Source organism: Mobula hypostoma, chromosome 13, assembly GCF_963921235.1.
Source record: "Mobula hypostoma chromosome 13, sMobHyp1.1, whole genome shotgun sequence".
Classification (NCBI taxonomy): domain Eukaryota; kingdom Metazoa; phylum Chordata; class Chondrichthyes; order Myliobatiformes; family Myliobatidae; genus Mobula; species Mobula hypostoma.
The window spans coordinates 83,030,644-83,050,595 of NC_086109.1; the positions used below are offsets into that span (position 1 = coordinate 83,030,644).

At 42.6% G+C, this 19,952-nt stretch overlaps 3 protein-coding genes across 4 annotated transcripts in view; all 3 read right to left on the reverse strand.

The window, feature by feature from the left end:
* Positions 1-18,387, reverse strand: part of LOC134355731 (UDP-glucuronosyltransferase 2C1-like) — a 39,466-nt gene extending 21,079 nt beyond the window's left edge. Inside the window, exons 1-2 of the mRNA XM_063066067.1 lie at positions 18,322-18,387; positions 14,997-15,057 (exon numbers count right to left, since the gene is read on the reverse strand). The gene's annotated coding sequence lies outside the window, so the exon portion shown is untranslated. The remainder of the gene's footprint in view (positions 1-14,996; positions 15,058-18,321) is intronic.
* Positions 1-18,388, reverse strand: part of LOC134355729 (UDP-glucuronosyltransferase 2C1-like) — a 36,520-nt gene extending 18,132 nt beyond the window's left edge. Inside the window, exon 1 of the mRNA XM_063066064.1 lies at positions 18,322-18,388. The gene's annotated coding sequence lies outside the window, so the exon portion shown is untranslated. The remainder of the gene's footprint in view (positions 1-18,321) is intronic.
* Positions 856-18,461, reverse strand: LOC134355728 (UDP-glucuronosyltransferase 2C1-like). Of its 2 annotated transcripts, XM_063066061.1 has the most exons (3): positions 18,322-18,397; positions 14,997-15,057; positions 856-3,566 (listed from the first exon to the last, which is right to left on the reverse strand). In XM_063066061.1, the coding sequence occupies exon 3, from the start codon at positions 3,538-3,540 to the stop codon at positions 1,927-1,929; it is 1,614 nt and encodes a 537-aa protein (XP_062922131.1). In that variant the 5' UTR covers positions 3,541-3,566; positions 14,997-15,057; positions 18,322-18,397; the 3' UTR covers positions 856-1,926. The 2 variants fall into 2 exon arrangements, with proteins under 2 accessions (XP_062922131.1, XP_062922130.1); XM_063066060.1 differs by lacking the exon at positions 14,997-15,057 and having other exon boundaries at positions 18,322-18,461.
* Between the last annotated feature and the right edge of the window lie 1,491 nt (positions 18,462-19,952).

The following is a 19,952-nucleotide window of genomic DNA, read 5'->3' on the forward strand; positions in this document are numbered from 1 at the left end:
GAACGGCAGTTCTGTGGGTGAAAACATCTCATTAATGAGAGGTGTCAGAGGAGAAAGGCTAAAGTGGTTCAAGCTGACAGAAAGGTGACAGTATTTCAAATAACTACACAGTAAAACAGTGGTATGCAGAGGTGCATCTTGAACACACACACATCAAATCCTGCAGTGGATAGGCTACAGCAGCAAAAGACCAGAAACATACACTCAATGACCAATTTACCAGGTGCAGGAAGTCAAAATTACCTGTAAGGTGTGCTACCAACATACAAAGGATCTTAAACTGCAGACAAGAGGTTGTCACCCTCTACATCGTTAGGACTGTAAATATATTTCATGATCGTACACAATCACGTTCCCTTTTGCAGTTTCTGCTGCACATGCTGTTGACGATATGGCCTTTATGATTATTTGTCTGCAGATCTTAGAATAGGCTTATTAATATTGCTTTTATTGAAGAAATTATTCCGTGCAAACAAGTTGTTGTCACTGGGGAAAAATTACACAGCACAACATTTTTGCACACATTGGTCATTACAAATTGAAGGGAACATTGCAGGATGTACCTAATAAAGTTGCAACTGTGTACATAAATACTAACTATTGTGAGATTGTACACAAAGCACTAAATAATTAAGTGATAAAAATAGATTAGATATCAGACAAACAAAGCAAAAGCTCTAGACAGATTACATCAACATACATCAAAGTTGCTGGTGAACGCAGCAGGCCAAGCAGCATCTATAGGAAGAGGTGCAGTCGACGTTTCAGGCCGAGACCCTTCGTCAGGAGTTAGTCCTGACGAAGGGTCTCGGCCTGAAACGTCGACTGCACCTCTTCCTATAGATGCTGCTTGGCCTGCTGCGTTCACCAGCAACTTTGATGTATGTTGCTTGAATTTCCAGCATCTGCAGAATTCCTGTCGTTTGAGACAGATTACATGTTGGGGTATCACATCTTAGAGCAAATATAACCACAATTAAGGAGTGATAGGATAAAGTATAAGGACAATTTGCATCACCTAGGCCTGTGTTCAATTGAACCTTGACATTACAATGATGTATAGATACAAATGGATATAAGTTGGAGGAGGGGTATACAAGTGTAAGCATTTTGCATGTTACAAATTTAGGATATTTGCAACTCTTTTCACTCAAGTTACTTCAGCTACTTAGTCTAGAGCTGGATTCCAAACTGGGGTCCGCAGAACCCCTGTTTAAAGGTATTGGTCCACAGCATGAAAAAGGTTTGGGAACCCCTGGTCCAGAGGGATAATTGGTTGATGAACATTGATAGATTGTCGTTGAGCAAACATGTTAAGGTTAATGTATACAATACATTGATGGAATCTGAGTGACTCAGCAGGTTTAGGGAACTGTGTGGCTCATTCCTCTTCAGATCACTTGATATTGCTTCCCATTTGTCTGCAGATGATATGTGTAAATACATTTTTCCTGCACATTGAAAACTACTTGTTCTGTATTGCAATCAGCATCAAAGATACATTTGACACTGAATATTGACCTTTCTTGCATAATTTTTAGACCAAAATTTCACTAGGATTCATGAGTGATAAAACTAATTAGACCGACATGAAGAATCATTAAAATCAAATAACTTTCAAAAGAATATTTCTTTATTCATAGATCAGCTGAATTAGTTTGTTTTCTCTTACACCTCTGGTCACTTTACTCTTTTACATCACCTGTTTTCCCAGTGAAATATGGATCAGCTAGTTACAATTCTTTTATGCATATCAAAGCACAAAGTCTATTATATAATGTGTCTATTGCTGGTGATTTATTCTCAAAATAACCTTCGCTAAATTCATGCAATCTGGAAAGAAGGTTCCATGCATTAATTTCAGAAAAAAATCAATTACTTATAAAAAACATAAAACACCATATCCCAACACAAGATAATGTAACCTCACTCAGTCTTTTGCTTTCTTCTACATGCCATACGACAAAGTTTCTTCAGTGCTACAACCACCAGCACTGTGAGCATGAGGAACATGGACAACAGAAAAACCATCACATCCACACAATAGTAAGTGTACCAGGGCAGCCGGTAGGATTCAGAGCGCAAATGCCCTGCTCCTTTGTGTCGGGCAACATACTCAATCCAGAAAATAGCTCTCTCCATTGGCGACTCTGGTTGGTCCCGGTGGAGAGCAGAGAGTTTCTTCATGTTATCCCGGTAAAATGTGCCGTTTATCACCTCATTAAGTGCCTGCAATAGATCTGTTGAATGCAGAGTTGCAACATTAAGCATCTTTGCTGCACCTCGGGATTCAAGTCTGACTACATTGTCAAACTGGTCAAAAATAAGAGGCATGCCAATCACTGGTACCCCATGGTAGATGGCCTCATAAATACCATTGGTACCACCATGAGAAATGAAGACTCGTGTGTTGGGGTGTCCCAGAAGGTGGTTCTGAGGGATCCATTTTTTCAGTAGTGTATTATTACCTATATTGGGAAGGATTTCTCCATCGTATCTCCAAATAACCTTCTGGGGTACTTGAGCGAATGCCTCAGCTATTTCCATTGCAATCTGCTTTGGTAAGGAATCAATAACGGATCCTAATGACATGACAATAAGTCCATGCTTCCCTGAGCTTTGAACAAACTCTTCAAACTCTGCCGCTAGTGGTCGGGCTGGTTTACACTGGAAGCCTCCAATGTACACAAAATTTGGCATGGTGGGTCTTGGGAATTCAAACACAAAATCGACTCTCATCAGCACCACATCAGCCCTCAAGAGAAGTGTTTGGATGTCTGTGTCTGGTCCCAGATGTCGATGACAGATTTCATTATGAATTGGGTATATAAATAATTTTGCGGTGACTAGCTGAATAAGATATTGCACAATGTTTTCTGTTCTCTGGAGAAAATTCATTTTGTCTGTAAAGTGTGTGTCTGGATAGGGGATGTAAGAAAGTGGCAATGGGGCAAAATGAGAATGAGCTTCTCCAATACTATGCCATCGAACATTATACACCATCGGGATTTTTAAATAATAGGCAAGCATAGGACCAGCAACTAAAACAGGATCTGTAAGCAATATCTCAAAATTTGCATTCTTCAGTTGGTTTAACAAGCTTTTGTTTTCAAATATTGCACTGGTTTTATTCTGAAGCAAGCTATGTAAATAATACCTGAAAACATTTGAATATAACTGCAACTTAATTTTGCCCCATGTTGTCCAACCATTCTGGAAGCTTTCCAATGAATTTTGCACAAGCAATTTAATCAGCTTGGTAGGACTAGGTTGTTCAATGTATTTTTCACTTTTAGTCGTTATGAATTCAAAGAGATCTGGTCTTTCTTTTATATAGAAATTTGATGAGTAAGAAAGCACTGTGATATTGTGTCCATGTTCTTTTAGTTTTTCTATTAGTATCTCCATAATGATCCAATGACTTCCATCCACAGGCACAACCAATATTTTAGCCCCTTGTGTAACTGGACAAGGCAGCATGATGAAAATGCTAAGAACACATGCAATCTGCAATCTGCCTTTCCATCCAGGACTATCCATCTTGAAAATAGCTGATCACACCGATCCTGTTGTAGAGTTAATTAGAAATGTTGGTAAGCATAATAATAAATAGGCAACAAAAATATTTTACATGTAGTAGTGTGTTTTCTTGTCGCCACTTTAACTCTACTCACTGTATGGACACTCCCGGTTGTAGCTGAATTTGAACGACATACAACATACAAATATAATTTGGAAGCAGAACTCGGCTGCACAACTAGGTCACCTTTCTGGTTCAAGGGTAACAAGTTACAACAGGGATAGTGAGCAACAGGTTCTTTTCTTGAGCTCAAAGAGCAAGACTTTGCATTGCAAATACCAGAAAAAATCCTGATTTATACTTGTTCATACGAGCTACGCCGTAGGCCTGATTTATACTTCTGCCATGCCCTACGCCGTAGCGAGCATGCATTGTTGTGTCAGCATCGCTCTGCAATTCACCGCCAAAACGCTAGTTGGTGGTGGGGTTTTTATGCCACTGTGCTGAGTTTCTTTGTGAGAGAAATGGACGAGGAAATACATTTCAAATATTTTTGGATGACAGCAGGTAGATTTGATGATTTGGTTCATCGTCTCCAACCATTTATTTTGTATCAGTGTACAGACATGGCGGAGAAAAGCAACTGGAAATGCGTAGGAGGAAATGCGATGCTACCAAGCGGACCAATCACAGTTATTGCGGTCTGCATCACCACGACGCGTGAGTTACTTTTTAGGGGAGGTGCATGTCACCCTACGGCGTAGGGTACGCGGTACCTATGGCATACAATTGACGCAGAAGTATAAATCAGGCTTTACGAGGAGTGGTGGAATGGAAAGTTCTGACTTTTTATGCCCCATAGCAACAAATCCTGATCAGGAATGTATATCTTCCACCACAAAGACCTGAGATTCCCACTATTACATTTTCTGGTTTGGGATATCTTGTAATGTTTGTTCATTTCATCCTCTCAAGGTGAGAATGGGGGAACATCTGAGTTATACAGCCTGTAACATTAAAACATATGTAGCTATTGTAGGACAGGCCATATTTGAAGTGTGTGCTGAACTTATGGTGATATGGTTAAACCACAAAGATAAGGAAGCTGTAAATTTGAGATTCATCGATGTACACTCAGAGGTCACTTTATTAGGTACACCTATACACCTGCTGTTTAATATAAATATCGAATCCATCTTAAGGCGATGTGGCTGAGGGTGAGCAACGACTTTATGGTGGTTTTCAAAGTAAGAAATAAAACTAAATATTTTCTTTGTAACATATTTCCTATAAATATTCATGGTACACGGTCACTGTAAACAACGAGAAAGCAAGGCTGAGTTGAGGGTCGAAGTGTGCATACAGGAGCAAGGACAAGGCACGTTCAGACAGAGTCAGAGTCGAAGCAAGCAGAGTGGAGGAGACTCAGAGCCCTTGCACCGAAACCGGTAGTGAGAGATTTGCTCCATCTAAGCATCGGACTAATTTGGAAATATTGGGCATGGGCTGAAGTATGGCGGGTAGAGGGAGGAGGAAGCAGCGGGGGGCGGGGTCTAGGCCCAGAGTGTATCGATGCAGCTGGTCCCAGACTTTAAGAGAGGAATGAACCGATCTTCGGAGGATTTAAATGCCAGGCCAGATGATTAATAGGGCAGGGTGTCAGGACTGGAGGCAAGGATGGGCCAGTTCTGCTGGCCGCTCTGCAACGTTGCCTGCACTCTTTGCTGAACTGAGGCTGAGGCTGTGGGCCTGCTCCGGCCCGTCTGGGCTCCATGACTGAGGCTGTGATAGACATCGCACCTCTCCCGGAACTTCCGGGAGTCTCCCGCATATCGATAGTGGCTCCCTGACGCCCGGAAATTATATACAATATCCCGGAAATAGCTTTTTTTGAGAGGGAGAGCAAGCATCCTGTTTGGTCTTTCTTTGTGCTAAGAGAGGAAACGATATGACTTGGCGATATGAATCAGCTGCACTTTTCCTCATTCCCTGTCATGCACTTTTGAATTTTAACGCACATGAGGTCATCAGTGACCCAAGACGTGCAAAGGAATGGGTCCGTGACCCATTTGTGAATGTCCCAGGTGCATCATCCATGTCAGCGTGGGAAAAAGGTCCACTCCTCGAGCTTGCAAATGATAATGGGCTGAAAAGTATGTTTGACATAACATCTCCGCCGGCATTCTGGATCAAAGTCAAGGCTGAATATCCTGAGACAGCCACGAAAGCACTGAAAACGTTGCTTCCATTTCCAACATATTTCTGCGAAGCGGAGTTTTCTGCAATGAATGCAATGAAAACTAAATCGCAGAATAGACTGGACATGAGGAACCCTCTTCGAGTATCGCTGTCTCCCACCACCCCTCGATGGGACCGTGCTGTTGCAGGAAAACAAACCCAGGGCTCCCACTGATTCAGCGATATTGGTGTGTTACAATGATTTTATATGTTCATACGAGGAAAATATGCGCTGTGTGTTTAATATCCAAACATTACTTAAAATGTTATGATGCTACTGACTTATAAGTGACTTATATTTCAGTGGCCCCCAGCCTCCGGGCCGTTAAGAATACAGCAGTGGCCGGAACGCACCCAGAACATCTTTAAGATAAAAGCCAAAATCAATAAGCTAATTAGTTAGGTACCAGCTGGCACGTAAATGTTGGTCTAGATCAGAGGCGACAATCAATTAGCTTGTTTATTTCGGCTTTTTACTTAAAGATGTGCTGGGTACCTTCCGGCCACCACTGTACCTCTGCATTCTTCGCGGCTCAGAGGTTTGGGACCACTTTTATAATTGACTTATCACTACATTCATGCAAGGAAAATATGCGCTGTGTGTTTAATATTAAATTCGCAGGGGTCCCCAACCTTTTTTGCAGTGCGGACCAGTTTAATATTGACAATATTCTTGCGGACCAGCCGACCCGGGGGAGTGGCGGGGAGTAGGGTTGCCAACGGACAAGAATAGCAGTCAAATACATTGTATTTACCCCGAGAGAGACGACAATGTCCATGAAGCCTTGCGCGGGCACCAGAGCGCATGTGCCCACCGATTTTTTTCCAGCAAATCGTTTTTGGCGATTCTGTTCGGGGGGGGTTGTTAATCACGACTGGAATATCGGTGATCAGTGGCTAATACACTCAATTTAGTTTCTAAAAGGGTTTATCTAACGAATTTAATATTAAACACACAGCGCATATTTTCCTCGCATGAATATTGTGATAAGTCAATTATCAAGGGAGGACAGGGGAGCTTGAAGTAAGTGTTGAACGAACTTCCAGTAAAAGTGGTAGAGGCAGGTTTGATATTATCATTTAAAGAAAAATTGGATAGGTATATGGACAGGAAAGGAATGGAGGGTTATGGGCTGAGTGCAGGTCGGTGGGACTAGGTGAGAGTAGCGTTCGGCACGGACGAGAAGGGCCAAGATGGACTGTTTCCGTGCTGTAATTGTTATATGTTATATAAGTAAGTCAATAGCATCATAACATTTTAAGTAACGTTTGGATATTAAACACACAGCACATATTTTCCCGTATGAACATATAAAATCATTGCAACACACCAATATCGCTGAATCAGTGGGAGCCCTGGGCTTGTTTTCCTGCAACAAGATGGTCCCATCGAGGGGTGATGGGAGACAGCAATACTGTACTCAAAGGGGGTTCCTCATGTCCAGACTATTCCGCAAATTAGTTTTCCTTGCATTCATTGCAGAAAACTCCGCTTCGCAGAAATATGTTGTAAGCAACGTTTTCAGTGCTTTTGTGCCTATCTTAGGATATTTAGCCCTGACTTTGATTCGGAATGCCAGCAGAGATGTTATGTCAAACATACTTTTCAGCCCGCCGTCATTTACAAGCTCGAGGAGTTGATCTTCTTCCCGCGCTGACATGGATGACGCGTGCGTAGTGACCTCGCGTGCGTTCAAGCTCAACAGTGGCCGTGACAGGGAATGAGGAAAGGTGCAGCTGACTCATATCGCCAAATCATATCGTTTCCTCACGGCCCGGTAGCGCATGCTTTGTGGCCCGGTGGTTGGGGACCGCTGCATTAGATAAACCCCTTTAGGAACGAAATTGAGTGTATTAGCCACATAAAGTGACTTATACTTGACTTTTCACCTATATTCTGGTTACATTTAACACCCACCAACGCCACCGCCCCCCTCCGTCGGCCAGTCCGCAAGAATATTGTCAATATTGGTGCAAAAGAGGTTGGGGACCCCTGATTTAAACTAGCTGGCTAGCTGCCAAGGAGCTATGCTATTGATGTTCTATGTGATGATGCCAAACTCCCTGCAGACTTGCTTAAAGTTGTAATAGAATAAACATGATAATATAATATAAGTACATATTTTAATGTCACATTTGTGCATATACCCAACTTGGTTTACAGATTAGACAAAATCACTAACCAAACTATTCCATACACCCTTGGAGGTCGACGGGGGGGGGGGGAGCCGGGGGGAGATATGGGGTTGCGGGGTGCGGGGGTGCTACCTCACTGAAATAAGTTTTTGCAGGGTGGGACGTCTGCTGTGGGCCTGCTCCGGCCGGTCTGGGCTCCATGTCTGAGGCTGTGGGCCTGCTCCGGTTGGTCTTGGCTCCATGGCTGAGGACTGAATTTCGTTCTAAATGCTTTTTGCTTACTTTCATTGCTTGCACCTAATAAAGTCGCCGCTGCATGCCTAACTTTAACTATTGCTGAGAGGAGAGGATGGGATAACTTTGCCAGAAAGTATCACTGAAACATAACAAGTATTGCTGCTGATTAATTACCTCAGCGCACCATGTCAATGTTGTATATGTGGTCATGTGGATTTGGTGAGACACAAAAACTGTCCCTTGGTTTAAGCCTGAAACTAGAACTTACTTTCTCTATCCAAAGTTACTTTGATTTACTAAGATAGGTGAGCCAGATTGGTGAGGAAGGGGAGATGAAGTGAGAAACTGAGAGGTCATATGTGAAAAAGGGTAAAGGGCTGAAGGAGATGGAATTTGATAAGAGAGGAGAGCAAACAATGGGAGGTAGGGAAGGAGGAGGGGCACCAGAGGGAGTTGATAGGCAGGTAAGGAGAAGAGAAAAGTTAAGAGGGGAAACATAATGGGGAATGGAAGAAGGGGGGAGGGGCATAAATGTTCAGAAATTAGATAAGTCAAGGTTCATGCCATCAGGGTGGAGGCTACCCAGACAGAATTCACACCTGAGAATGGCCTGATCTTGCAGTAGAGGAGTCCATGGATGAACATGTATGAATGGGAATGGGGATTGGAATTAAAATAATTGTCCACCATATAATCCTTCTTATTACAGACAGAGCAAAGGTGCTCAACAAAGCAGTCCCCCATTGACACTGGGGTCTCACTGATGTAGAGGAAGCTGCATCGGGATCACCTGATACAGTTAAAGTGTTGCCTCTCCTGGAAAGACTGTTTAGGGAGGTGAGGAAGGAGGTGAATGGGCAGGTGTAACCCTTCTTCTCTTGCAGGACTTGTTTCTTCAAGGACTTGTTGCCTGCTTGTGCATTTTCTTCACAGACAAAGGAAGGAGGGACTCTTTGAATGACAGGTGATGCTCAGCACAGAGAAATAAATGGGAGGTCAGATGATACAGACCTCAGACACATGATCTGGACACTGAATGAGCATCGTTGTGCCCGCAGAGGAAGTGGGTTTTAGAGGATCGATCAGGTGGATCGATTCAAATTGCTATTCCACTGCTGAAGAAGGGGTTGACTGGTGGGGAGTTGTCTATGTGTCCACCCTTGCCAGGGTGATAGCTCCACCACAGGAAAACCAGTCCCCCTAGTTAAAGTCACAGTCGGTGACTTGCAAAGGATTTCGGAGGGTGACGAGAAGATCGATGGCATCAGCTCACCTGAAAACTCAACTCACTCTCTCTCACTCTCTCTCTCTCTCTCTATCTCTCTCTCTCTCTCTCACTCTATCTCTCTCTCTATCTCTCTCTCTCTCTCTCTCTCTCTCCATCCCTACTCAACTAAATACCATGAACTGAACTGAACTGAACTTTACTCAACATCGTAAGACTGTATCATTTTACCCCTAGACTTGAGGAAGCTTGGTTTTCATACATATATATTCCACACTTACTTTTATATATAATCATTGCTAACCTCTGTGATTTATTTACATTGATATTACTGTATTGCATAGTTACTAATAAATATTAGTAGTTTATAGCAATACGAGACTCCAAAGTGGTTTCTCTTTCTGCTGGTTTCTTTATCCCCGTCACGGGGTGCGTGACATAATTGGGGCCTGCGTCCGCGATATGAACAAATTGGTCGGGAGGCTGGTTTGAATTGATTGGGGGAAAATCCCTTTCGAATTTGGACTTTTGATTTGGTTGTGTGGAAAAACAGCAGAAATGGATGTTAGAGACTTTCTGAAATCACCAGACCTGGTGACTTTGAAGTTTGCTAAAAAGTATGAGTTGCGGGACAATTTAAAGAATTGAGAATTGAGGTAAAGAAGGGTGTGAGTAAGGTAGAAATTCAAAGGAAAATAGTTGAATATTATATAGATAAGGGAACATTTGAGGAGGAGGTGTTAGAGGTGTTCGTGGAAGGTGAACCTACTGAGGATGAGCTTCAGCTTCTGTTGGAAATATTAAAGAGCGAGCATGAATTGAAATTAAAACAGCTCAAGAGAGAAGCCAGAGAGACAGAAAAACAGAGGGTCCATGAGGCTAGACAGGCAGAAAGACAGAGACAGCTCGAAAGGGAGAAATGGCAACGTGAAGATCACGTGGCAGAAAGGCAGAGACAGTTTAAAAGGGAGAGGTTGCAGCAAAGAGGTTCAGAGTCGGACCCTGATGATTTTTACAGCTCAGAAGGGCTAGCTTTGTGTGATGAATTTAAATGTGGTGTTCCTGATGAGAGAAAGGTATACCTAGTGGCAGAGCATGCCACTACCCTGCAGGGGTCTATTAAGAAAGCAGGCAAAGAAATTTTAACCCATGAGGTTGAGTTTACTCCAGAAAGGAGTTGGCCAGAGAATAGCTGGGAGGTTCGAGATGACCTGGAATTTGAAACTGGGACAAGTGATGACAGCCCAGAAGAGCTAGTTGTTCCGATTGAATGTGTTCAGGTCGTTGAAGTACCTGTGAGTACTGAACCTTATGTTGAGGCTCAGTTAAGGTCTGAGGTGTCTGACTTGGTTGAAAGGGAGTGCAGTCCTTGTGTGTCAGATGATCTTGGTTCAGTGGAATGTGAGGATTCTCAGTCATTTGTAGTAGACCGTGTTTTAAAAGCTGGTGAGGTCAATGTTGCTGGAAATAATGGGGAAAGTGCTGTTTCTGGACTTTTGGATAAAGTGCTGGAAAAGATTGGATTGGTTGCGCGACCTTTGACCCTGCTTGCAGGATGCCAGACATCCCACCCCTCCCGGAAGTTCCGGGAGTCTCCCGCATATTCATACTGGCTCCCTGATGTCCGCAAATTATATACAATGTCCCGGAAATTGAATTTTTTGAGAGCGAGCGTGAAAGAACGCGCGAGAGAGAGCATGCGCAAGAGCGAGAAAGCAAGCACGAGAGGGTCAGAGCGAGAAAGCGAGTGCAAGAGAGAGTGAGACGAGAGAACGAGAGCGAGTCAGCGCAACCACGAGAGAGAGAGAGAGAGAGTGAGAAAGCAAGCGCGAGAACGAGGGAGAGAGCGAGAGTAGGAGCAAGAGTGAAAAAGTTCCAAAAAAAAGTCTGAGTGGCAGAGTGTTCCAAAAAAAAATAAAACGTATGTCACCCCAGATGACACTAAAGTGTACCCCTGCCTAATAGGGGTCAAAATAATGACAGTGTTGCTCACTGCACTGTTTGCAACAGTGACTTTTCTATTGCCCATGGTGGGTTAAGACTGTAAAACACATGTTGAAGTGAGTTTAACAGGTGTCATTTGTTCATTAGCATAGCTAACGTTATCTAAACTAGCTGGCTAGCTGCTAAGGAGCTACTCTATTGCAGACATCCCACCTCTCCCAGAAGTCTCCTGCAAATTGATGGTGCTACCTCCCTGGAATGAGTTTTTGCAGGGTGGGATGTCTGGGATACGCTAGTTTGTTGCATTTTGTTTGGACATTTGGAAGTAAGGAAGGTCATGCTGTTTTTCAGTTTAATGTGATGGAAGCAAGGCGTAGTGAAGGTCAGAGAAGGATGATAAAGAGATTGTTTGGCCTCTTTCATATTCTCATCAACCTGATGATGATGCAGAATTTGGTAAACAATGGAGGCATGTTGACAGCTCTCCAAGATATGAGTGTTTCAGCAATTCAGCTGATGAGCAAAGCTGCTGTTGAGTTCTATAGCAAGACCAGAGGTTTAAATTATGATGTGCCACAGACTTTTCTACCTTCTGGATTTCAGCAGGACTTAGAGGGTAGTACAATTGATAAGGGTAAGGTGTATAAGAGAGGATTGTCTTTGTTGAGAAAGGAATGTATCGAGGAACGGAAGCGAGATTCTGAAATAGTGGCTTTAAGGGAGGTGGCTCTCACAGGAGAGGAGGTTTAGAGAGAGTCAGTGTGGGATGTTACCTTGAAGATGGGGTGTTGATGAGGAGGTGGAGACCAGCCACTGTGCCTGCAAGTCACATGGTGGATTTGAAAGGTTGCAAGGCTGAAATTTTAAACATGGCTTACAGTAAGCCTTTAGGTGGACATCATTGTGGGAGAAATGAGGAAAGTTGGAACGAGGGGGTTCCCCTCTTCTTATTTAGTGTTGGAGACTCGATTCAGAAGGCAGTGAAGGGTAATTTGTTGGAACCTGTGTTCAGTTACAGGCCTAAAGGACCTTTGACCCTACTCAGAGAACTCTGGAAGGGATTTAGTGAGCTTTGTAACTTTGCCAAGGAAAGTTTACACAATGGTCGAGTCAAAATAAAACACTTGTTTACTGGAATTGCAGCTGGGAGAATTGTTGTAGTACAAAATGGAATCGTGAAATCTGATAATGGAATGGAAAGGCATGTTTGCCCACTGAATCTAGACTCCCCAAAATGTCAGAATTCCATTATTTTGAAAAATACTACTGATAAGGTCCACCAGTTGGACCCAAAAGCGAAAAAACAAGTAAAAGAACTAATTGGTGTTTTGAAATGGTGCACAGGTGCAGTGCATCACGTCATTATAAATTTAGCCCAGCCTATGAAATGGTATCTTCACAGAGTGAAGAAATAAAATGATTGAACAAAGAATTAGAAACAAGAAATAACAAAGAAAGAGAATGGATGACTGTATTGATAGAGTGGGGAAGGCTAATTACCTTATTAACATTGACTGGTTAAAAGCATACCGGGGTGTTCCTTTAACAGAGAGGGTTAAAGAGATATCAACATTTCTCACACCATTTAGACTGTATGAATACAATGTTTTACACTTAGGGATGAAGAATGCTCTAGAAACATTTCAAAGAATAATCGATTCTGTGATTGGAGGGCTAGAAAGCACAGGAGTTCATATCAATGATTTAGTGGTCTGCAATGACACATGGGAAGAACATATTGCAGCCATAGAAAAACGGGTTGATAGACTTTCTGAGGCCAATCTTACGGTGACCCTTGCTAAGAGTGAATTTGGCCATACCACAGTCACATATCTCGGTTATGTGGTGGGCCAAGGCCAACTGGCTTCTGTACAGGCCAAGGTTCAAGCTATTGCTGAAGTTCCTGTTCTGACCGACAAGAAAGCTTTGAGAAGGGTTTTAGGAATGGTTGGGTATTATCGTAAGTTTTGGAAGAACTTTGCTGACATCGCTTTCCCCCTAACAAAACTCCTAGGGAAGAGTGAAAGATTTGAATGGAGTGACCTTTGCCAGGAGGCATTTGACCATCTGGAAACCATCCTGTGTCATCATCCGGTGCTCACAGCACCGGATTTTTCAAAGCCATCTTCTATAACAACAGGTGTTAGTGACAAAGCTGCTGGGGCAGTACTGTTACAGAAGGGAGTGGATGACACTGAACATCCAGTAGCTTATTTCTCAAAGAACGTTAATGTACACCAGAAAAATTATTCAGCTGTTGGAAAGGAATTACCAGCACTTATTCTGGCTTTACAACATTTTGAGGCCTATGACCAGAGACCTCAAAACCTGTCTGTTGCTCAGAGACCATTTGTGCTTTACATGGGTTATAATCCGTTCATGTTTCTAACTAAGATGAAGGATAAGAATAGAAGGTTGTTAAATTGGAGTCCGATATTGCAAGAAGGTGACTTGAAAATCAAACGTGTGAAAGGTACTGACAATGTTATAGCTGATTAGTTATCCAGATGTAAAGTTGAAAACTGTAACCATTTTTGATTTGTCATCTGATGTTTTTTCCCTGTATTGTTTAAAACCCTGTGATGGACATTTTTAAAAAAATCGTCCTCGACAATTTTTTTTCCCTGTGGAAAGGGAGTGTGAGGGGATCCAAGAGTGCCCCTATTAACTGTTTGAAGAAAGACAGAGAGAGACATTTATCATTCATGGTTTGTTTGGAAAGGAGAGAGAGAGACGAAGATTAACGGTTGGACTGTCACTTCAAGGCATTGGAAGTAACTTTCGATTTTTACTGAGTTTGGAGTTGGAGACAGCACCGAGCAGCTCGTAAGTTGCTATGGTGACTGAAGGCGGTGTTATTTAATGGACACTCGGTGTTATGATTTTCAGCAGTTTGTTGATATTTCTTCAAGGACTTGTTGCCTGCTTGTGCATTTTCTTCACAGACAAAGGAAGAAGGGACTCTTTGAATGACAGGTGATGCTCAGCACAGAGAAATAAGTGGGAGGTCAGACGATACAGACATCAGACACATGATCTGGACACTGAATGAGCATTGTTGTGCCCACAGAGAAAGTGGGTTTTGGAGGATCGATCAGGCGGATCGATCCAAATTGCTATTCCACCGCTGAAGAAGGGGTTGACTGGTGGGGAGTTGTCTATGTGTCCACCCTTGCCGGGGTGATAGCTCCACCACAGGAAAACCGGTCCCCCGGTTAAAGTCAAGGTCGGTGACTTGTAAAGGATTTCGGAGGACGACGAGCAGATCGACGGCATCAGCTCACCTGAAGACTCAACTCACTCTCTCTCTCTCTGTCTCTCTCTCTCTCTCTCTCTCCATCACTACTCAACTAAATACCACGAACTGAATTGAACTGAACTTTACTCAACATCATAAGACTGTATCTTTTTACCCCTAGACTTAAAGAAGCTTGGTTTTCATACATATATATTCCACACTTACTTTTATATATAATCTTTGCTAATCTGTGTGATTTATTTACATTGATATTACTGTAGTGCGTAGTTACTAATAAATATTAGTAGTTTATAGCAATACGAGACTCCAAAGTGGTTTCTATTTCTGCTGGTTTCTTTATCCCCGTCACGGGGTACGTGACACTGTTTGAGATATCCTGTAAAGATTGTCAATTTCATCCTCTCAGGGTGTGAATGGGGCACATGTGGCTTACTCACCCTCCAGCAGTCATAGGTAGGGAGGCACAGGACCTCTGTCGGACAGGGCACAGCCCAAAGTCTAAATTGAAGGTGATGTAGTTAAACTTCAAAGCGATAAAAAGCTGTAAATACCAGCTGAGTTAAAAGACCATCTCTATCTAGAATCAGAACCAGGATTACTATCACTGAAATATTACTGGTTTTTTTTGCAGCTGCAGTACAGTGCAGGGCATTAAAATTACTATAAGTGACAAATAAGTTAGTAAATACATAATCACCATATGAATCGAGAAATTCAGAAATAGATAAACATAGTACAGATAGATAGATAGTGTGAAGGAGGAATAGAGAGGTCGTGGGGTCATGGAACATTCAGAAATCTGATGACGAAGAGAAGAAGCTGTTCTAAAAACCTGAGCGTGCACCTTCAGGATCCAGCACCTCCTCCCTCATTGTAGCAATGCAAAGAGGGCATGACTGTACACAATACTCCAAATGTAACCACAGATTCATCTTATATAATCGCAAAGTAACTTCCCTACCCCTAAACTTGATGCCCCAGCTGGTGAAGGCTAGTATACTAAATGCATTCTTCACCAACCTGTCTACTTGCACGGCCATCTTCAGTGAGCTATGCCCTTGTATTCCCTGGTCCCTCTGTTCCACAGCCCCCATCAGTACACTAGCATGAACTCTATATGTCCTACCATGCATTTTCCATGTCCAAAATGCATCATTTCACAGGTATGTAAGTTAAATTACTTTTGCCGTTCCTCAGCTCATCTCTCGAAGTGATCCCTGAAATTCATTAAAATTTGCTTCATTATCAAGAAGCCCACAAAGCTTTGTAGTTGCACTGGAGCTGTTAATCATGTCACGTACATTCATATTCCAAATAATTTACATTTATCATGAATAATAAATATTATAATGTAAAGGAACCCTTAGAGGGCAGTGGTCATAATATGATTGAATTCATACTGCTGTTTGAGAGGGAGAAGCACAAGTCACATGTATCAGTAGCGCAATGAAATAAAGAAATTTTGGACCACTGGACAATGATGCTAATGAGGTATTATTGGGAGATAAAGAAATGGCAGGTGAATTTAATGGGAACTTTGCATCTGTCTTCACCGTGGAAGACACTAGCAGTGTGCCAGAGGTCTGTGATTGTCAGGGAGCAGGAGTGCTATTATAAGGAAAAAAATGCCGGGAAAACTGAAAATTCATAAGGTGGATAAGTCACCTGGACCAGATCGACTACATCCCAGTGTCCTGAAAGAGGTTAGTAAGAGATAACGGATGGATTGGTCATAATCTTTCAAGAATCACTTGATTCTGGAATGGTCCTGGAGGACTGGATGATTGCAAATGTCGCTCCACTCTAAGAAGGGAGTAAGGCAGAAAAAAAGGAAATTACAGCACATTTAGCTAAACCTCAGTGGTTGTGAAAGTGTTGGAGTCTATTATTAAGGATGAGGTTTCGGGGTACAGTACTTGGAGACTAATGATAAAATAAGGTCAAAGTCAGCATGGTTTCTGTGAAGGGAACTTTTGCCAGATAAATCTCTTAGAGCTCTTTGAGGAAGTAACAAGCAGGATGGACAAGGGAGAGGCAGTGAATGTCATTTGCTTGGATTTTTAGTACCCATTTGATAAGGTGCCAAACATGAGGCTGCTTAACAAGATAAAATCCAGGGCATTACAGGACAGACACTGGCATGGATAGAGGAATGTCTGACAGGTAGGATGCAGCGAGTGAGCAGGGCCTTTTCTGTTTGGGTACCATTGACATGTGGTGTTCCTCAGGAGTCAGTATTGGGACTGCTACTTTTCACATTGTTTGTCAATGATTTGCATAACGGATTTGATGTATTTGTGGCAAAGTTAGCAGATGATTCACAGATTGGTGGAGGGGTAGGTAGTGCTGAGGAAGCAATGCGATTGCAGCAGGACTTACACAAATTGGAAGAATGCGCAATAAAGTGGCAGATGGAATACAGTGTTGGGAAATGTACAATAATGCATCTTGATAAAAGGAGGAATAGTGTGGAATATTATCCAAACGTGGAGAAAATTCAAACATCAGAGTTGCAGAGGGACTTAAAAGACCTCGTGCAAGATTCCCAGAAGGTTTATTTACAGGTTGAGTCTGTGCTAAAGAAAGCAAATGCAATGTTAGCACTTATTTCAAGGGAAATGGAATATAAAAGCAAAGAGATAATGCTGAACTTTTATAAGACATTAGTCAGGCCACAATTGTTGTATTGTCAATAGTTTTGGGCCCCATATCTCAGAAAGAGTGTGATGTCATTGGAGAGAGGCAAGAGGAGGTTCACAAGGATGATTTTAGGAATGAAAGGGTTAACTTATGCGGTGCGTATGGCAGCTCTGGGCCTGTACTCACTGGAATTTAGAGGAATGCATGGGGATCTCATTGAAACCTACCCAATGTTGAAAGGACTGGATAGGGTGGATGTGGGAATGATGTTTCCTACCATGGGGCTGTCCAGTACTAGAGGCCACAGCCTCAAAATTGACGGGTGACCTTTTAGAACAGATTTTTCTTTCAGCCAGAGACCAGTGAATCAGTGGAGTGCTCTGCCACAGATTGCAGTGGAGGCGAAGTCTCCGGGTATATTTAAGGCGGAAGTTGATCATTCCCTGATTGGTCAGGGCATCAAGAGATATGGTGAGAAGGCGGGTGTATCGGGATGAATGGGACTCGGGATCAGTCATGATGGAATGGCGGAGCAGACTCGATTTGCTGCTCCTAATTCTACTCCGATGTCTTTTGGTCTTATGGTCTTATAACACTGATCGGAGGTCCTCCACGCCCTCCAGTTGGAGAATTGGCATTCTGCTTCTTACCCCACTCGAGTCATATCCCCTCAGTCAGAGAACTGACTCCCTGCTTCCTCACATCGAACCAGGTCTGAATCCACCTCAGTAGCTCCCCCTGAATCCCATGCGACCGAACCTTCCAAAATCGGACTGCCATGTAGAACCTTGTAATCTTCTTAATGAAATTAGACATTCTCCACTGCCCTAATTTCATGTATTCTTATAGTTCTTTCCCTGAAAAGCTTCAAAGGATTTCGGAGATGTGACCTCCCAATCAGCTGTGCTGAATGAACTACTTTCCTTCATGGAACCGTACATTGTCGACTCTTGCTCAGTGGGCGCTGGAAATCAGAATTTCCGTTCCGTAACATCTTCCCTGAGGTGGTAATTTTAATATTTTGCAACACAAGTGCATTGCAAATGTTCTCAGTCTCAAACTGGTTATAAAATGCATCTAAACTAACCTCGGTTCGAAATAAAATTACAATTGTACACTTACCGATAAAGAACACCTTGCGAGTACAGTAATAGAAAGTTTTTCTTTGAAGTTGTGATTTCAGCAGACAAAAGGTGACCTGCAGATATCAGCTGTTTCGTGACAAAGTCTTGGAGATTGGCTAATACTGAGTGCGATGCGTTCACATTCAGTTCAGACCTGCCGAATGTTTTTATCAGAATGAACAACTTTGTTTGGCTCGTATCCCATGAGTCAGAACAGAGTCAAATTCAAAGTCATGGTCAAGTTTGTTGCCAAATGCACAAGTACATGTACGCACAGCTGCAATGAAAAATTTAGATTCAAGCAACGTTACAGGACGTTTCAGCGGCGTCGACAGGGAAATATTAATAAAGGATAAATGCAACCTCTTGATTCTCTAATTCCAAATTTCTCGGAATATAAGCATATGAACAAACTTTTAAAGTAACGTTGACCCTATATTATTAAGATGTGCTTTGTGACAATCTTTAAGTTTCTCAGGAGTTTTGGCTCATGAAGCTTCTAATGTCCTATATTTGCCTAAATTGAAGTTGTATTGCTGCTGTGGAGGGACTTGAAAACAGACCGTTTGTTATTTACACCAACTCACACAAAATACCAGAGAAACACAGCAGTTCTGGCAGCATCTATGGAAAGGTATTAACAATCGACATCTTGGGCCAAGACCCTTCATCAGCATACCCTCTATCATCAATCCTGATGAAGGGTCTTGTCCTAAAATGTTGGCTGTTTATTCCTCTCCATAGATACTGCCCGAATTGCTGAGAACCTCCGGCAATTTATTGGTGTTTATCTGCATTTCCCGATATCTGCAGAATTTCTTGTATTTATGTTAGTTAGACAGATGTCCACATTGGCAGCCTAGTAATTTTGCTGTGCACAACCACTCTATCCTCTAGGGTATTACATCTAGACTCCAGGTTGTGGTCTCTTCTGTATTGGAGAAACTGTATGCAGATTGGATGATGACAGCAGAATATCTCCAATCAATCTTCAGGAATACCTCTGAGCCTCCATTTCCTCCTCACTTCATTTTCCATTCCACTCACTCTCTCATAATACTCCAAATAGATGTGGCTACTATATTATTGGACTCTTAATTCTACCTCTCTCACTTAATTACTCCTGCCTGAGAAGTGACTTAGATCCATGCCAATTTGTCTACTGGAGCAACAAGACCACAGCAGATGCCAACTCACTGGCTCTTCATTCAGCCCTGGAACATCTGGACAGCAACGATGCGTAGATATGGATGCTCTTTATAGACTGCAGTTCAGCGTCCACAACCTGGGGTTTAGATGTAATACATCAAAACTAATCAACAACCTCCAAGATCTTGGTCTCAATACCTCCTTGTGCAATTGGATTTCATTACTTGCAGACCCCAGTCAGTTCGGATTGGCAACAACAACTCCTTCATAATCTCCATAAGCACTGGTGCACCTCAAAGCCCTTTGCTTAGCCTCCTGCTCTACTCAGTTTACACTTATGTCTGTGTGGCCAAGCACAGCTCCAACGTCATATTCAAGTATGCTGATAACACCACCATGGTAGGCCAAATCAAAGGTGGTGATGAATCAACACAGAGGAGGGAGACTGAAAATCTGGCTGAGTGGTGTTATAATCACAAT